The sequence below is a fragment of the Canis aureus genome, chromosome 1 (assembly GCF_053574225.1).
Source record: "Canis aureus isolate CA01 chromosome 1, VMU_Caureus_v.1.0, whole genome shotgun sequence".
Taxonomy (NCBI): domain Eukaryota; kingdom Metazoa; phylum Chordata; class Mammalia; order Carnivora; family Canidae; genus Canis; species Canis aureus.
In genome coordinates, this window is record NC_135611.1 from 45406384 (window position 1) to 45419386 (window position 13003).

At 45.8% G+C, this 13003-nt stretch overlaps 1 protein-coding gene across 5 annotated transcripts in view; it reads left to right on the forward strand.

Moving 5' to 3' along the window:
• TIAM2 (TIAM Rac1 associated GEF 2) overlaps window positions 1–13003 on the forward strand; it is a 131394-nt gene that overhangs the window by 20906 nt on the left and 97485 nt on the right. For 2 of the 5 annotated variants that reach the window (XM_077897839.1, XM_077897846.1), the window contains exons 2-4: window positions 4245–4354; window positions 5932–7044; window positions 12325–12760. In XM_077897839.1, the coding sequence (XP_077753965.1) occupies window positions 5938–7044; window positions 12325–12760 (1543 nt within the window). In that variant the 5' untranslated portion in view covers window positions 4245–4354; window positions 5932–5937. Of the gene's footprint in view, window positions 1–4244; window positions 4355–4389; window positions 4409–5931; window positions 7045–7171; window positions 7499–12324; window positions 12761–13003 lie in introns of those variants that run through there. The other 3 variants (XM_077897853.1, XM_077897861.1, XM_077897868.1) reach the window with 3 other exon arrangements.

Here is a 13003-nt window from a genome sequence, read left to right on the forward strand (position 1 = left end):
TCCTCCGCTGTAAACTTGCCGCTACATGGAAATGGACACTTTGGGAATCTAACTTATCAGTATAAGCCCGAGCTCAAGGCAAATGAAGGAAAGGCAAATCTTGAATTTCCCCCTGAAAGATGGTTCACTGTGGATTTCAGTAGGTCCCAGGGGATTGTAGTGACATTTGTGAATTCCTTCACACTTGACACTTCTGGGGTGGTAATTGATCACAGCTTTTTTTTTGTTTTGTTTTTAAAAAATATTTATTTATTTATTCATGAGAAACACATAGAGAGAGGCAGAGACACAGGCAGAAGGAGAAGCAGGCTCCCTGCAGGTAGCCCCATGCGGGACTCAATCCTGGATCTGGATCACGCCCTGAGCCGAATGCAGATGCTCAACTACTGAGCCACCCAGGTGTCCCTTGATCACAGTTTTAACAAGAAAAAGCATCATTCTTATTTGTGATTTCAGCTTAAAAAGCTACATGGCATGTTTATGATTGGGTATTGGAAGGGAATGCAGAAAGCAAAAGACAAGGACTTTTATTTTTCTTTTAGGTTCATGAGATTGTGGTCCATTTTAAAAATTGCAATATTTTATTACCCAATAAATAAAAGAATTATTATAAAAAAGTGTTTATGCAACATACAACATTTGCTAGGTACACACAATCTTTGCACCATATCCTTTATTCTAGAATGACTTCATTAAATTCTCTGTCAATCAGCTGGGGGCCTGGATGCATATTAGCATACCTAATAACATAAACTGTAGGTTACCATACCTAATACATGTTACTACATGGTAGTATTCCTAATAAGTATTAATACAGGTTAGTATACCTAATATGTATTTTTTCTGTCTAAAGAGACTGGGGGCTTTGAACTACTACTTCTCTTTTTTAAAAAAGTTCACAGGGTTCTGTTGTTTCAGTATTTTCAGTCCCCTCTCTGTCAACAAAGAAAATTTTTAACTTGAATACCGTAAACTTCCCTTAGAAAAGGAGTCAGAGGTGCTGAACACTTGGCCTATTTATTCTTTCTTCTCCAGACAAAAATTACAACTGAAGCATGACGGATAAGTGTCTGTTCAATTTGCCAAACTCCTGAGGGATCATTGTTTCCCTCAGAGATTACCCTTCTTGTCAATAAATTCCTCATAAATATTGAATAAATTCTTCTCGTTTAAGGCAGGTTTTATTTTGCCAGGATTGGCTGGAGATGTTAAACATCTGGTAAGCATTACCATATGCAACAATGCACATTGTTCTCTGCCCCCCACCCGTCCCCCATGTCATCTCCCTTTTGCTTTTCTCTAGGGAGTGTTGTGTTTGTTATCAAAAGGTCCTCGTGGGCATATCTGTATGTCTTTGGGCCAGACCCAGTTGCGAATGATTCCTGTTCTGTCTGTGGTCAAGTCAACCTTCTACCATGTGATGGTGGTTTCATTTAGTTCAACAGGTGTGTATTGAATGAGCCCTGAAGCTACAGGCCTTGGGTGGACAGTGTCTTGTAAAGGATAGGGTCCAGGGCTGTGTTTCTGAACTGTAGTATGACACAAAAATTAAGCTACTTCATTTCAAAGGTAGTAAGAGGAATTGAGCTTATAATCTGCTGCTGGGGATTCAGCTTCCACCCTGGAGCCATTCCGCAGCTTTGAATTCTGGCTCTTGTGTGTTCTTGGGCTGCTGACAAAGGGGGCCTCTTGGTGGAAGTTTTGTGGAGAACTTGACGCCAATGCTCTGTGGGCTGCTGTTCAGGCAGGTGTCTTTCAGATCAGAAGGGCCTGATGGAGCAGGTGGCCGTGGGCGAGTGACCCTGGAGCCTTTCACCTCTGGGGTCATCACTGGGTTTTGGTTTGGAGGAAAGTCATTAAGCACCGAGGCCAGATGCCTGGGTGGCTCAGTGGTTGAGCATCTGCCTTCGGCTCAGTGTGTGATCCCAGGATCCAGGATTGAGTCCCACATTGGGCTCCCTGCGGGGAGCCTGCTTCTCCCTCAGCCTGTGTCTCTGCCTCTCTCTCTCTTTCTGTCTTTCATGAATAAATAAATAAATCTTTAAAAAAAAAAAAAAAGCACCAAAGCTCCCTGCAATCAGCTAGTGGGAGAGGTCTCAGGGGTGGCACAGGAGCAACCCTGGCCACTTCTAGTTCCTTAAGTTAAGATGTAGCTGAGAAAATCCTGATCACTCAGATTTTGAGCTTTTAAAAGGTGTGGGTTCTTGGGGTGCCTGGGTAGCTCAGTCGGTGAAGTGTCGGACTCTTGATTTTGGATCAGGTCATGATCTCAGAGTTGTGAGATCGAGCCCCATGTTGGGCTCTGAGCCGTGTAGGGAGCCTGGTCAGGATTTTGTCTCCCCTTCTCCCTCTGCCCCACCCCCCTTCAAAAAAAAAAAAAAAAAAAGCGTTCTTGTGATCCAGCTCTGGGGTCAGAGTGGTCACAGGGGCCATGTTTTAGTGGCATGTCAGCCAGTGGCTGTTCTCTCTTTTAGAAATGTCTGAGAGCACCCACTGAAAGGTAAGTGGTTAGTAGCAGAGCAGGTGCCCTTTCAGGCCACGTGAGTTAGATGCTGGCCTGAAATAGCTCTGTAGAGTCTCTTGTTCATGCCAAAGTGAAAAGTCTTTTTGACACTCTTCCCAGCCGCCCAACTTAAAATATATATGTGAGACTATGTAGTAGTCTCAGGCAGACACTTGTCTCTTTGGCCTTATCAGAGAAATTTAGGGCCAGTGTCAGTGCTTCATTAACTTTAAAAGTCACCATTGAAAATAAATAAAAGTCACCATTGAACCCTTCAAAGAAGCTATATGAATGGCCTGCAAGCACATAAAAGGGTGGTCAACATCACTAGTCATTAGAGAAATGCACCCTGAAACCGCACTAAAGTGTCATCTCATATTCATAGACGGCCACCACCAAAAAACCCAGATGACAGTGTGGAGAAATTGGAATCTATACGCTGTTGGTAAGGATGTTGAAGTGGTACAGCTGCTATGGAGAACAGTGTGGTGGTTCCTCAAAATATAAATGTAGAATTACCATATGAGCCAGCAATTCCACTTCTGGGTATATACCCCAAAGGACTGAGCAGGGTCTTGAGATGTTTGTATCAGCAGCATTATTCACAGTGGCCAGCAGGTGGAAAGCAATTGGAGAATCCACTGATGGATAAGTCGATGAACAAAATATGGTACATACATATAATAGAATATGACGCAGCTTTAAAAAGGAAGGAAGTTCTGACATAAGCTGTAACATGGATGAACCTTGAAGTCATTGTACTAAATGAAATACGGCCTTTACAAAAAGACAAATGCTGTGTGATTCTACTTACATGAGATACCTAGAGTATCAAATTCATGGAGACAGAAAGTAGAATGGTGGATGCCAGGGCTGAGAGGAGAGGACTGAGGAGTTGTTGTTTAATGGGTACAGAGGTTTAGTTTTGTGAGGTAAAGAAGTTTTGGAGATTGTGTAACAGCGCAAATGTATCTGACATTCACTGTATACGTTAAAATGGCTAAGATGGTAAGTTTTATGATATGCATATTTTAACACAGTTACAAATACAATTTTTTTTTTTGAGTGGGTAAAAATCACAACTGAACCCACCCAGCTCTGCTCTCCTTGTCTTCAGAGAAAATTCAGGCTTTGTATTCTGGGGTTGAGCATGGCCAGTTGGCAGCTCTCCTAGCCTGTCATCTTACCCTCCAAGGTGGACCTCTTGCTCTGCTTCTTGTGCAGAAAGACCCAAACATATGCTGGAGGTAAACTTTTAATGGGGTCAACCTCTATAAGAGAAGTTATTTCATCCAAGGACTATTTCACGCTGATTCTACATTTTGGGTTTCGTTTGCCACTGAGTCAAAATAGAGAACAATATACTGTTGTCCTTTCGGGATGATGCTCCTGCGGTGGTGTCTGTGTGCAGAGTCTGCAAGTTATTTTCTTAATGGTGGTGACAGATGAGCCGTGACTCATGCCACTGCCTTCACCTGCCCTCCCCTGAAACAAAGGCATGCATTTGACTACAGACTGTGTGTTAATGGCCTTTACAAGATTGGATGGGCAGTTCTAGCTTCCTTTATATCTTCCAACACCTCTGATGAATCAGGCAGTTCACAGACATTTCATTTATTATTCTGACACTGATTCTGGACACTGATTGTTTCTTGGTATAATCTATACGAAACCTTTGTTTTTACCTCTTGGGAGCTTGGCGTAAAATGCTTGACGGTTTTCTGGTATTTCTGTTTTTCAGGCTCATTTCGTGGACTCACTTCCCCCTCTTGTGAACCATGCTGCCTTGTCCTAGGACCACGTAAAGTCTACTGACTGTTAGTCTCCCTCAGAGCACAGACTAGACTTCAGGTAAAGCCATCTCAATGAGTCGTGGTTCACGTCAAGTGGCAAGACTGTGAGGTAGTAAGTATGTTTGATTATTTGATCAGGTTATTTTGTTTTGTTTTGTTTAAAAATGTGCTTGCTAACTCCCACCAAAGAAAAGTCAATCCATTTGACTTTTGTTTTGTGGCTGTACATTCTTAGATGTCAAAGAATTAAAATTAAAAACCTACTAAATGTATTTTGAAATGGACCTGGAAACAGGACCTCCAACTTGCCTCAAACAGTGATCTATACTGGTTAGGATGAAAAACTCAAGGGGGAGGTTTTGGCTAAAATTTTGACTTGCATGTTTGGCTTAAGTAATAGACTTATTGAACAAAGTGGGGTTTTAAAAGGAATGAAAAGAATCTATTTTTTTTTTTTCAGATATCCGCATTCTGAGAAGTCAGCTTCCAATTTTTTTCCCTCCCTATGTTCTAAAATGAGGACCCTTAAAGGCTTTAGAGAAGCCTTTTTTATTTTTATTACGTTTTATTAAGATGTCTTTCTTCCCCAAATGAGAGCTTTTATTCTCTACCCCCACCCCTGTTTTCATCTCAGCCTCATTTTGGGGGACTGGTTTTGTGGTGTTCCTACTCTGTGTGATATATATCAAAGCTCCTACAGAGTGTGGTACCCTGACCCATGTCATTAAAAATGTGATTTTGAGCAGTAGTCTCTTATACTGGGGTGTGGCATTAGCTCTTCCAGTAGTTTGTGTAGAATGAAAATCTTTCTCTGATCACTGGAAAATCAGACTATCGGAGTGCCAGAGCAAAGATGCTTTCCTCTCAAGTTTCTGTTCAAGAGTCATTTATTCAGAACCTCTCAGCACCAAGCCTGAAGGAGGCCTCAGCTTTAAGCTGGTTTTTATGCCTGTTCAACTTTTGGACTAATATCATGCAACCCATTATGTGTTTAAAGCAACTAGGGGATCCCTGGGTGGCGCAGTGGTTTGGCGCCTGCCTTTGGCCCAGGGCGCGATCCTGGAGACCCGGGATCGAATCCCACGTCGGGCTCCCGGTGCATGGAGCCTGCTTCTCCCTCTGCCTCTCTCTCTGTGACTATCATAAATAAATAAATAAAAATTAAAAAAAAATAAAAAAATAAAGCAACTAGCACCTGGGCATGAACCCGGTCTACTTGGTTGATGACCCGCATGGCACAGAGAGAGCCAATTCAGTAGGTCACTTCTGTCCCTACTTCTCTTGAGTTCCGTGAGACACAGAAAAGAAGTTGCTTGGTTCTTTTTGCCATGTGTGGAGCTTTTGTTTTGTTTTTAGGAAATTCCGTCCTGGGCAGCCCTGGTGGCTCAGCGGTTTAGCACCGCCTTCAGCCCAGGGCGTGATCCTGGAGACCCGGGATCGAGTCCCACGTCGGGCTCCCTGCATGGAGCCTGCTTCTGCCTCTGTGTCTGTTCCTCTTTCTCTCTCTCTCTCGTGAATATATATATATATATATGTATGTGTATATATATATATATATATAAAGAAAGAAACTTCTGTCCTAATGGAATGTCACTTGGGTCATGTTTCTTACTGACGCTACTGTTCTTAATCTAGGTTAAAATGGGGAACTCCGAGAGCCAGTACACCCTTCAAGGATCTAAAAATCATTGCAACACGCTTGCCGGTGCTAAGCCGAAGCCTTGCTCCCTGAAAATCCGCAGCATTCACGCAAAGGATGACAAGTCGCTGCACGGGTGGGGTCACGGAAGCAGCGGAGCCGGCTACAAGTCCAGGTCCCTGGCCAGAAGCTGCCTTTCGCACTTTAAGAGCAGCCAGCCCTACGCCTCGAGACCCGGCGGGCCCGCGTGCAAAGGCCCCAAGGGCGGCGCGTCCGCCAAGCACAGGACGAGCGCCCCGGCCCCGGCCCCGGCCCCCGCCCCCGCCCCGGCCGCGGGCAACGGCTGCCACCGCGTGGGGCGCCAGCGCGCGGGCCCGGCCGACTGCAACGGGCACGTGGCCGCCCCGCGGCCGGCGGGCGAGGGCCGCGGGAGCCCCCGGGTGCTCATCAAGACGCTGGGGCGGCTGGACGGCTGCCTGCGGGTGGAGTTCCACAGCGGCGGCCCGCACGGCGCGGCGGCCCCGGGGGATGCGGGCGGCCCGGTGCGCCTGCTGCGCTACTCGCCCGCCCTGGGCCCCGGGCCCGGCTCGCCGCCCGACCCGCACTCGCGGCCGCGCTCCAGCAAGGGCAGCTCGCTGAGCTCCGAGTCGTCCTGGTACGACTCCCCCTGGGGCGCCGCGGGCGAGGAGGCGGGCGAGGAGGCCGGCGAGGCAGGGGAGGCGGGGGAGGCGGGCGAGGCCGGCGAGGCCGAGGGCCCCTGCCCGGCCGGCGCGCCCGCGGCCCCCAGGCCCCTGCAGCAGAGCTCGTCCCTGTCCTCGCTCCGGGAGCTCGGGCCCGGCGCCCGCCTGGCGCCCGCGGGCCTGCGGCTGCCCCACGACTTCGCGGGCGCGCACGCCGGCCTCAGCCACCGCGTGGCGTTCGCCTCGGACATGGACGTGCCGTCCCGGGTGGAGCGCCGGGACCCCGCGCCCTACGCGTCCCTCACGCTCCCCTGCCGCCGGCCCAAGGCCCTGACCGAGGACGCGGCCCGGAAGGACACGCTCAAGGCGCGCATGCGCCGCATCAGCGACTGGACCGGAAGCCTGTCCCGGAAGAAGAGGAAGCTGCAGGTGGGTGCGCGCGGCGGCCGGTCGGTCGTCACAGAGCGCGCGGGCCGTGGGCCGGGGCCGACGCCGCCTGCCGCAGCCCCTCCGCGCGCGTCCTGTGCGGGCGCCGCCCCCAGCAAGCACCGGGCCCCGGGGAGTGCCCCGACGAGCTGGCCGCCCGACAATTTCCCTAGAGCTTATTCTTTAAAAGCCTGAGCAAAAAGGAGAGGGGCTGTCGTTATTTTCGGGGATGAGGGGCCTTCCTGAACCTGATGCTACTTTGGGGAAATTAACTTTTTTTTTTGGATACATAAAAAAAAAAGAAAGGTCTGTACAATGTACGATCTCACTGCCTTCTAAGGCGATGGCAAACACTTTTGAAGACCTCTTGCACCCGAGGACACGTAACAGCAACAATACGAGAGTGTCTGACCAAACAAGAGTCGTGCGGACGGTGATGCCTGTACATGACGATGATGTATAAAGCGGTAACGGGGGAAGCGAAGTGGCTTCGTCGCCAGGAAGGGGGTTGCCTTTTTAGGCAACTCGGGGCAGCTGATAGGTTTTTAGCTCTTTGGCTCTTGACTTTTCTGTTTTGTTTGTTTCTGCTTTTAGTTATCTGTAGAAGGAAGAAAGCTTTTTCTTTTTCTTTCTTTTCTTTTTTTTTTTTTTTTCTCCCCCTTAACTTGCACAATATGTCACGAGAACTTGAGCGGGCAGTTTGTCTCTACTAACACTGCACTGTATCCGCCATAGATAGGTAATTACAGAATTTTATAGTGATTTGGGGGTGAAAAAGAATATGACTTCCCTGAGTAGATTTGTTTCAGGCCTGTAAAACTGTTAGTTATTTCCTCCTTAGGCATGAGGTACACCACCACCACCTCTCCGATGTTGTGCTTTGTTGCCTTTGGCTCGCCCTTTACCCAGAGATCAAGAGCAGACGATCCCCATCCTGCTGCCCAACTCTTCACATCCCCACATGTAGTAATTTTCGGACTCCTTACTCATCACTTCTTTCTCTTAAACCACTGCCCGGTGGAAATTAGACCTTTTCTCACGGGTCCTGTGTCCCAGACATCTGACAGACGTTGATCCCTGATGGGGGAAAGTAGCTCCTGCTTTCTCTGAGGCTGCAGTCCCACACTGACCGCTTTCATGCCTCTGATTCACGTGTTTTCATGCTGACTCGTGTAGCCGTCGTTTTCTGTGACCCCGCGCTGATCCTGGCATTGAGCCAGTTATTGTACATCTCTTGTTTGTAGAGACTATGTTTCTCCTCTGTGTTTGTGGCCTGGCTTACACACCACTCTGCTGAGTGCGTTCAGGTTCAGTTGAGCTAACAGCTGACCAGTACCATGGTGTATTGACCATGTTCTGTCCCGTTCAGGCCCTCCTCACTGCCCCTGGGTGAGGTGACCGCCTTCAAGTCTGCATCATCCAGAGGCTTTGCTCTGGATGGTTTGTAAGCCTGTGGAATTAATAAGAGACTGCTTATACGATCAAAGAATCCGAATTTTGAAAGCTGGGGAGGACTTCCCCCTCATTTTAAAAATGAAGAAAGTAAGGCGTAAGGAATTTGAGAGTCCTCCCTGAAGGCACGGGGCTGGTTGGTGGAGAAGCCAGGGCCAACACCATTTCTGCTAAACCTCGTACCTAAACATTTTCCACTTAGCCACATGGGCAGGATATTGTTGATAACTACGAAGAATTGCTTTGGGATTTTTGAATGTTAAACTGCTTTGGATTTTTTAAAAAGTGTCCTATGAAGGCAGCTTTTTAGTTTTGCTTATGTTGCCACAATTGATAATCTATAAATGTGAGCAAGATGAATTTTTCTGGTGAGTACGCCACTTTTGTTGGTCATTTTTTTTTTTTTTCTCCCTCCTTTGAAATCCTTGCACAATTCATGGCAAAGATCAGGTTTAGATCCTTAAAAATGTAGTCAATGCATGGGAACAGAAATTCTGACTTTATAACATGGCTCCAAATGAATGCATATTCTCTCACACACACCCAAACTTCTGTCTGTCAGCAGGGTTAAGGTCCAGAAACCCCTTACCATGATGGACAGAGTTACTTGTTTTGACTTTTTAAAAAAATGATATAAAAAGAGCAACATTTTTTTTTTTTCTTTAAGGGCTTTCAACCAGTAGGGTAAGTTAGGCCCTAAAAGCAGATACATTAGTAAGGAAAAATACACAACTGAAAAAGAATATGACACTAATCAGAGACAGAGAGAGAGAGACACAACATGTGCTAGCAAGTAGTGTGTGTTTGATGACAATAAACTCTTCATATCATTGGGCTGCACTGTAAGTCCTTGTTCCTGTCCTGGGTGAACTTTCAGTTCTGTCAGGGTGGGCTGGGTTATGCTGAAGTAATAAAAAGCTCTCAGATCTCTGAGGGTTAGCACAAGCAAAACTTCTTTCTTTCCCATGTTGTCACCCTGGTCTTCATTGTTCCTCTTTGGGACCGCAGGTCCACAGAGCAGTTCCATTTGGAATACCTCAAGCTGTGATAGCAGAAGGAGAAAGGAAATCATATGTTGGCTTTTTTTTTTTTTTTTTAAGATTTTATTTATTTATTCGAGAGAGAGAGAGAAAGAAAGAGAGGCAGAGACACAGGCAGAGGGGGAAGCAGGCTTCACACAGGGAGCCCGACATGGGACTTGATCCTGGGTCTACAGGACCAGGTCCTGGGCCGAAGGCAGTGCTAAACTGCTGAGCCACCTGGGCTGCCCAGTGTGTTGGCTTTTAAAGCTTCCACATTTCACTTCTGTTCACATTTATTGGTCAAAGCAAGTCACATGGCCATGCCTAACTCTGAGGAAGAGGAGTGGGGGGAGGGGAGAAGGAATGGGGGAGGGCAGGCATCTTTGGTGGGTAGCATTGACAGAGGAGATTCAGGATGCAGAGATCCTGGCCTTTGGGCTCTCTGTCTTAATTCTAGACTTCACAGGCTCTCTGATGAAAGGCATGTGAAGAATTTCCAGGTGTGAATTTGGTATATTTTCCTAGAAAGTGAGGAATGGTGACGATTAGTTTTCTTTTAGCTCCCGAGAGTCACTGATGTCTCTTGAGTCCCTCTCTTATCTTTGCTGTAGGGCCCTGGTCCTGATGGTACGTTATCCATTGCTTATGATTATCCAGTTGCTGAGAAATGGAAATCAGACTGCTTTGTGTACGTGTGTGACCTGGTTCCTTAGTTTCACACCCATAGCATGCTGATCAAGAAATCTAGCTGAGCTGATTTAGGAATGGATGTCCATTCATTCATTCCTGTTACCCTGAAAATCAGTCACTGGCTATTAGGATTCTTGATAGAAAGCCTTAGAAATGTATTAGGAACTGGAAAAGTACACATCTATGTCTCAGAACCAGTTATAAATGCTAAAATGCAATGATTTCCCATTTCATACAGAGGAAAGTCTGTCATGCTCTGCTATGGTGGAACATTTAAAAGTCAACACTACAACTGGAAGACTCTCTTATGAGAAACACTGTCAGGAACGTTTTTAGGTCACATTTAAGTTTGGCACCCGAGCGTCTTTCTCTGGCAGGGTTTGGCTTGTTTTGAAACACTCCATTATAGCTCTTGCTGGGTATCAGAGGCATCCCAGTGTTTCGTGGCTATGAGTCAGAGTCATATTCATAGCTGAAATGATGTAAATGCTAGCTAAATGAGAAGTATTCCTTCACCTCTTAGGTGTTTTTGAAGAGCAATAAAATGACAATTAAAAATATCTTAAAACTTTTTTGAAAGGTTCTTCTCTAAGTGACTCACCACAGCTGGCTTATTTGCTCTGTTCTTGCATAAGCATATGTGTATAAATAAATATAACTATGGGACATAGTGTAAACACAAGTAGAAAATAATATTTTTGTTAGTAATAGCTGTGCTTGGGGCTCAGTTGTTTATTTCCCCTGGCTATTTGGAAGCACTCTCCAGTTGATGATTTTCCTACAAAAGATAGCAGATACTTGCTACTGGATTTCTGGATTGAGTTTCTGAAAGGGAAACCCCTCCACACAGCGCAATATTTAAAATATGGCCTTTGGTCAGTGGTCCTTGACTCAGTTTCCCCTCATTTTTACTTTAATGGGTAAAGCAATATAATGGAAAGCCCTCTAGCAGCTGAGTTGATAGATGTGTGTACTTAGCACCACTCTGCAGGCTTACCTTAATCTAAGCTCTAAATTTGGAATGTTAGTGTCTTTTGAGTCTTTAGTTAGGCTCACGTTCTGCTGAAAAATGTAGTAATTGATGTTTACCAGTGAATGGCCTATATGAGAGTTTTTTTTCTTAAATAAATAGATTTGTCCTCCTCTAAATGAGGAAACAGTCCATGTTTTCAGCTCTGTGCCTGGTCAGAGTGCTCACTGCATTGTAGTCTAATAGGGGGGCAACTATTATTATATGAATATTATTTTATTTAGAGCTGTTTGGGTCTGATTTTTATGTTGTAGTACACATTAAAGTTAAGAGTCATGTCCTTGGTATCCCCAATGCCTGGAATAAAATAGATGTTCGAATAAGAAGATATGAGTAAATGAATATATTTTACAGAAGAAATTCCCAAAATAAGTAAAAACAACAACAAAAAAACCCAAAACTACTTATGAAAAACAACAGTTACTAGCAAAAACTTCTTGTAGATCAAGAATCCCAGTCTGAGGTATATGGTTTTTACTATCTGAAGAAGGAAAATAAATGCTAGAGATCTTCAAGTCTTGATTAAAGTAGAGGTAGGCAGAAGCTGGAGACCGTGTTTTGGGCAGACGAAAAGTGTGCATAACGACACCTAACAACATCCCGGTGCCTATTCCTTACCCATCTTGACCCTGGAGCTAGAGATTTTCTGCCTTAACTTTAAAAGGATCCGGGTGGAAGACAGACTGCAAGGAGTCTTCCTTCCAGGAAGACACCGATTATTCATAGTTAGCAAAGAAATGTCAGCCTAGAAAACCTTCACTGATGTGTTTTAAATATACTAGCTAATTTTTTTTTTTTTTACTAGCTAATTTCTTGATGCTCAACATTGGTTAGATTAAGGAGAGTCAGTAGTATTTTGTTTATGTCTGTAAGCATTGACTCCACTGGATGTCAGTTGTGTTGGGCAACAACACTTTCTACAGTTCTTTCTGGTTTGGTGACTTGATGATGGAAGATGCATTTCTGTTAAAGGATTTTGCTTTGCGGCAGCAGCATTAGCAAACAACAGACGACACGTTTGCAGTGTTGGGGAAGGGATGCTTTGTGTGTCCATAACCTCTGATGGGTGCTCGTCTGCCTTGCTTACAGGAGCCAAGGTCCAAGGAAGGCAGTGACTACTTCGACAGCCGCTCAGATGGACTGAACGCAGACCTGCAGGGGCCCTTCCAGGTGTCTGCTTCCCTGTGGCCAGCAGGCTCAGCTCAGATCCTGTCTCAGAGAAGTGAATCCGCTCATGCAATTGGCAGCGATCCCCTCCAGCAGAACATTTATGAGAATTTCATGCGGGAGTTGGAAATGAGTAGGACTAATACGGAGAATGTAGAAACGTCCACAGACACTGCAGACTCCAGCAGCGGGTCACTCAGCTCTTTGGAGCAACTTGATCTGCTCTTTGAGAAGGAACAAGGGGTGGTCCGAAAAGCTGGATGGCTGTTCTTCAAACCCCTCGTCACTTTGCAGAAGGAAAGGAAGCTCGAATTGGTGGCCCGGAGGAAGTGGAAACAGTACTGGGTAACCCTGAAAGGTAAGTGCCCTGCTGACTCAGGAGGGCCCCTGGAATCATTGGGCCGAGCTGTCCTCTCTCCTAGGAAGCACCAGTCAGTCTGGTGTTAATTTGTGTCAGTGTGAAGGGATTTGATACACAGTCTCCCAGCCTGCTTTTCTACAGATACTTTCTCAAACCTAGATAATATGGCTTGCATAATATTCAGATATATTATTTATACTAATACAAAGTGATGGAATTCCATAGATACAGCTTATTATT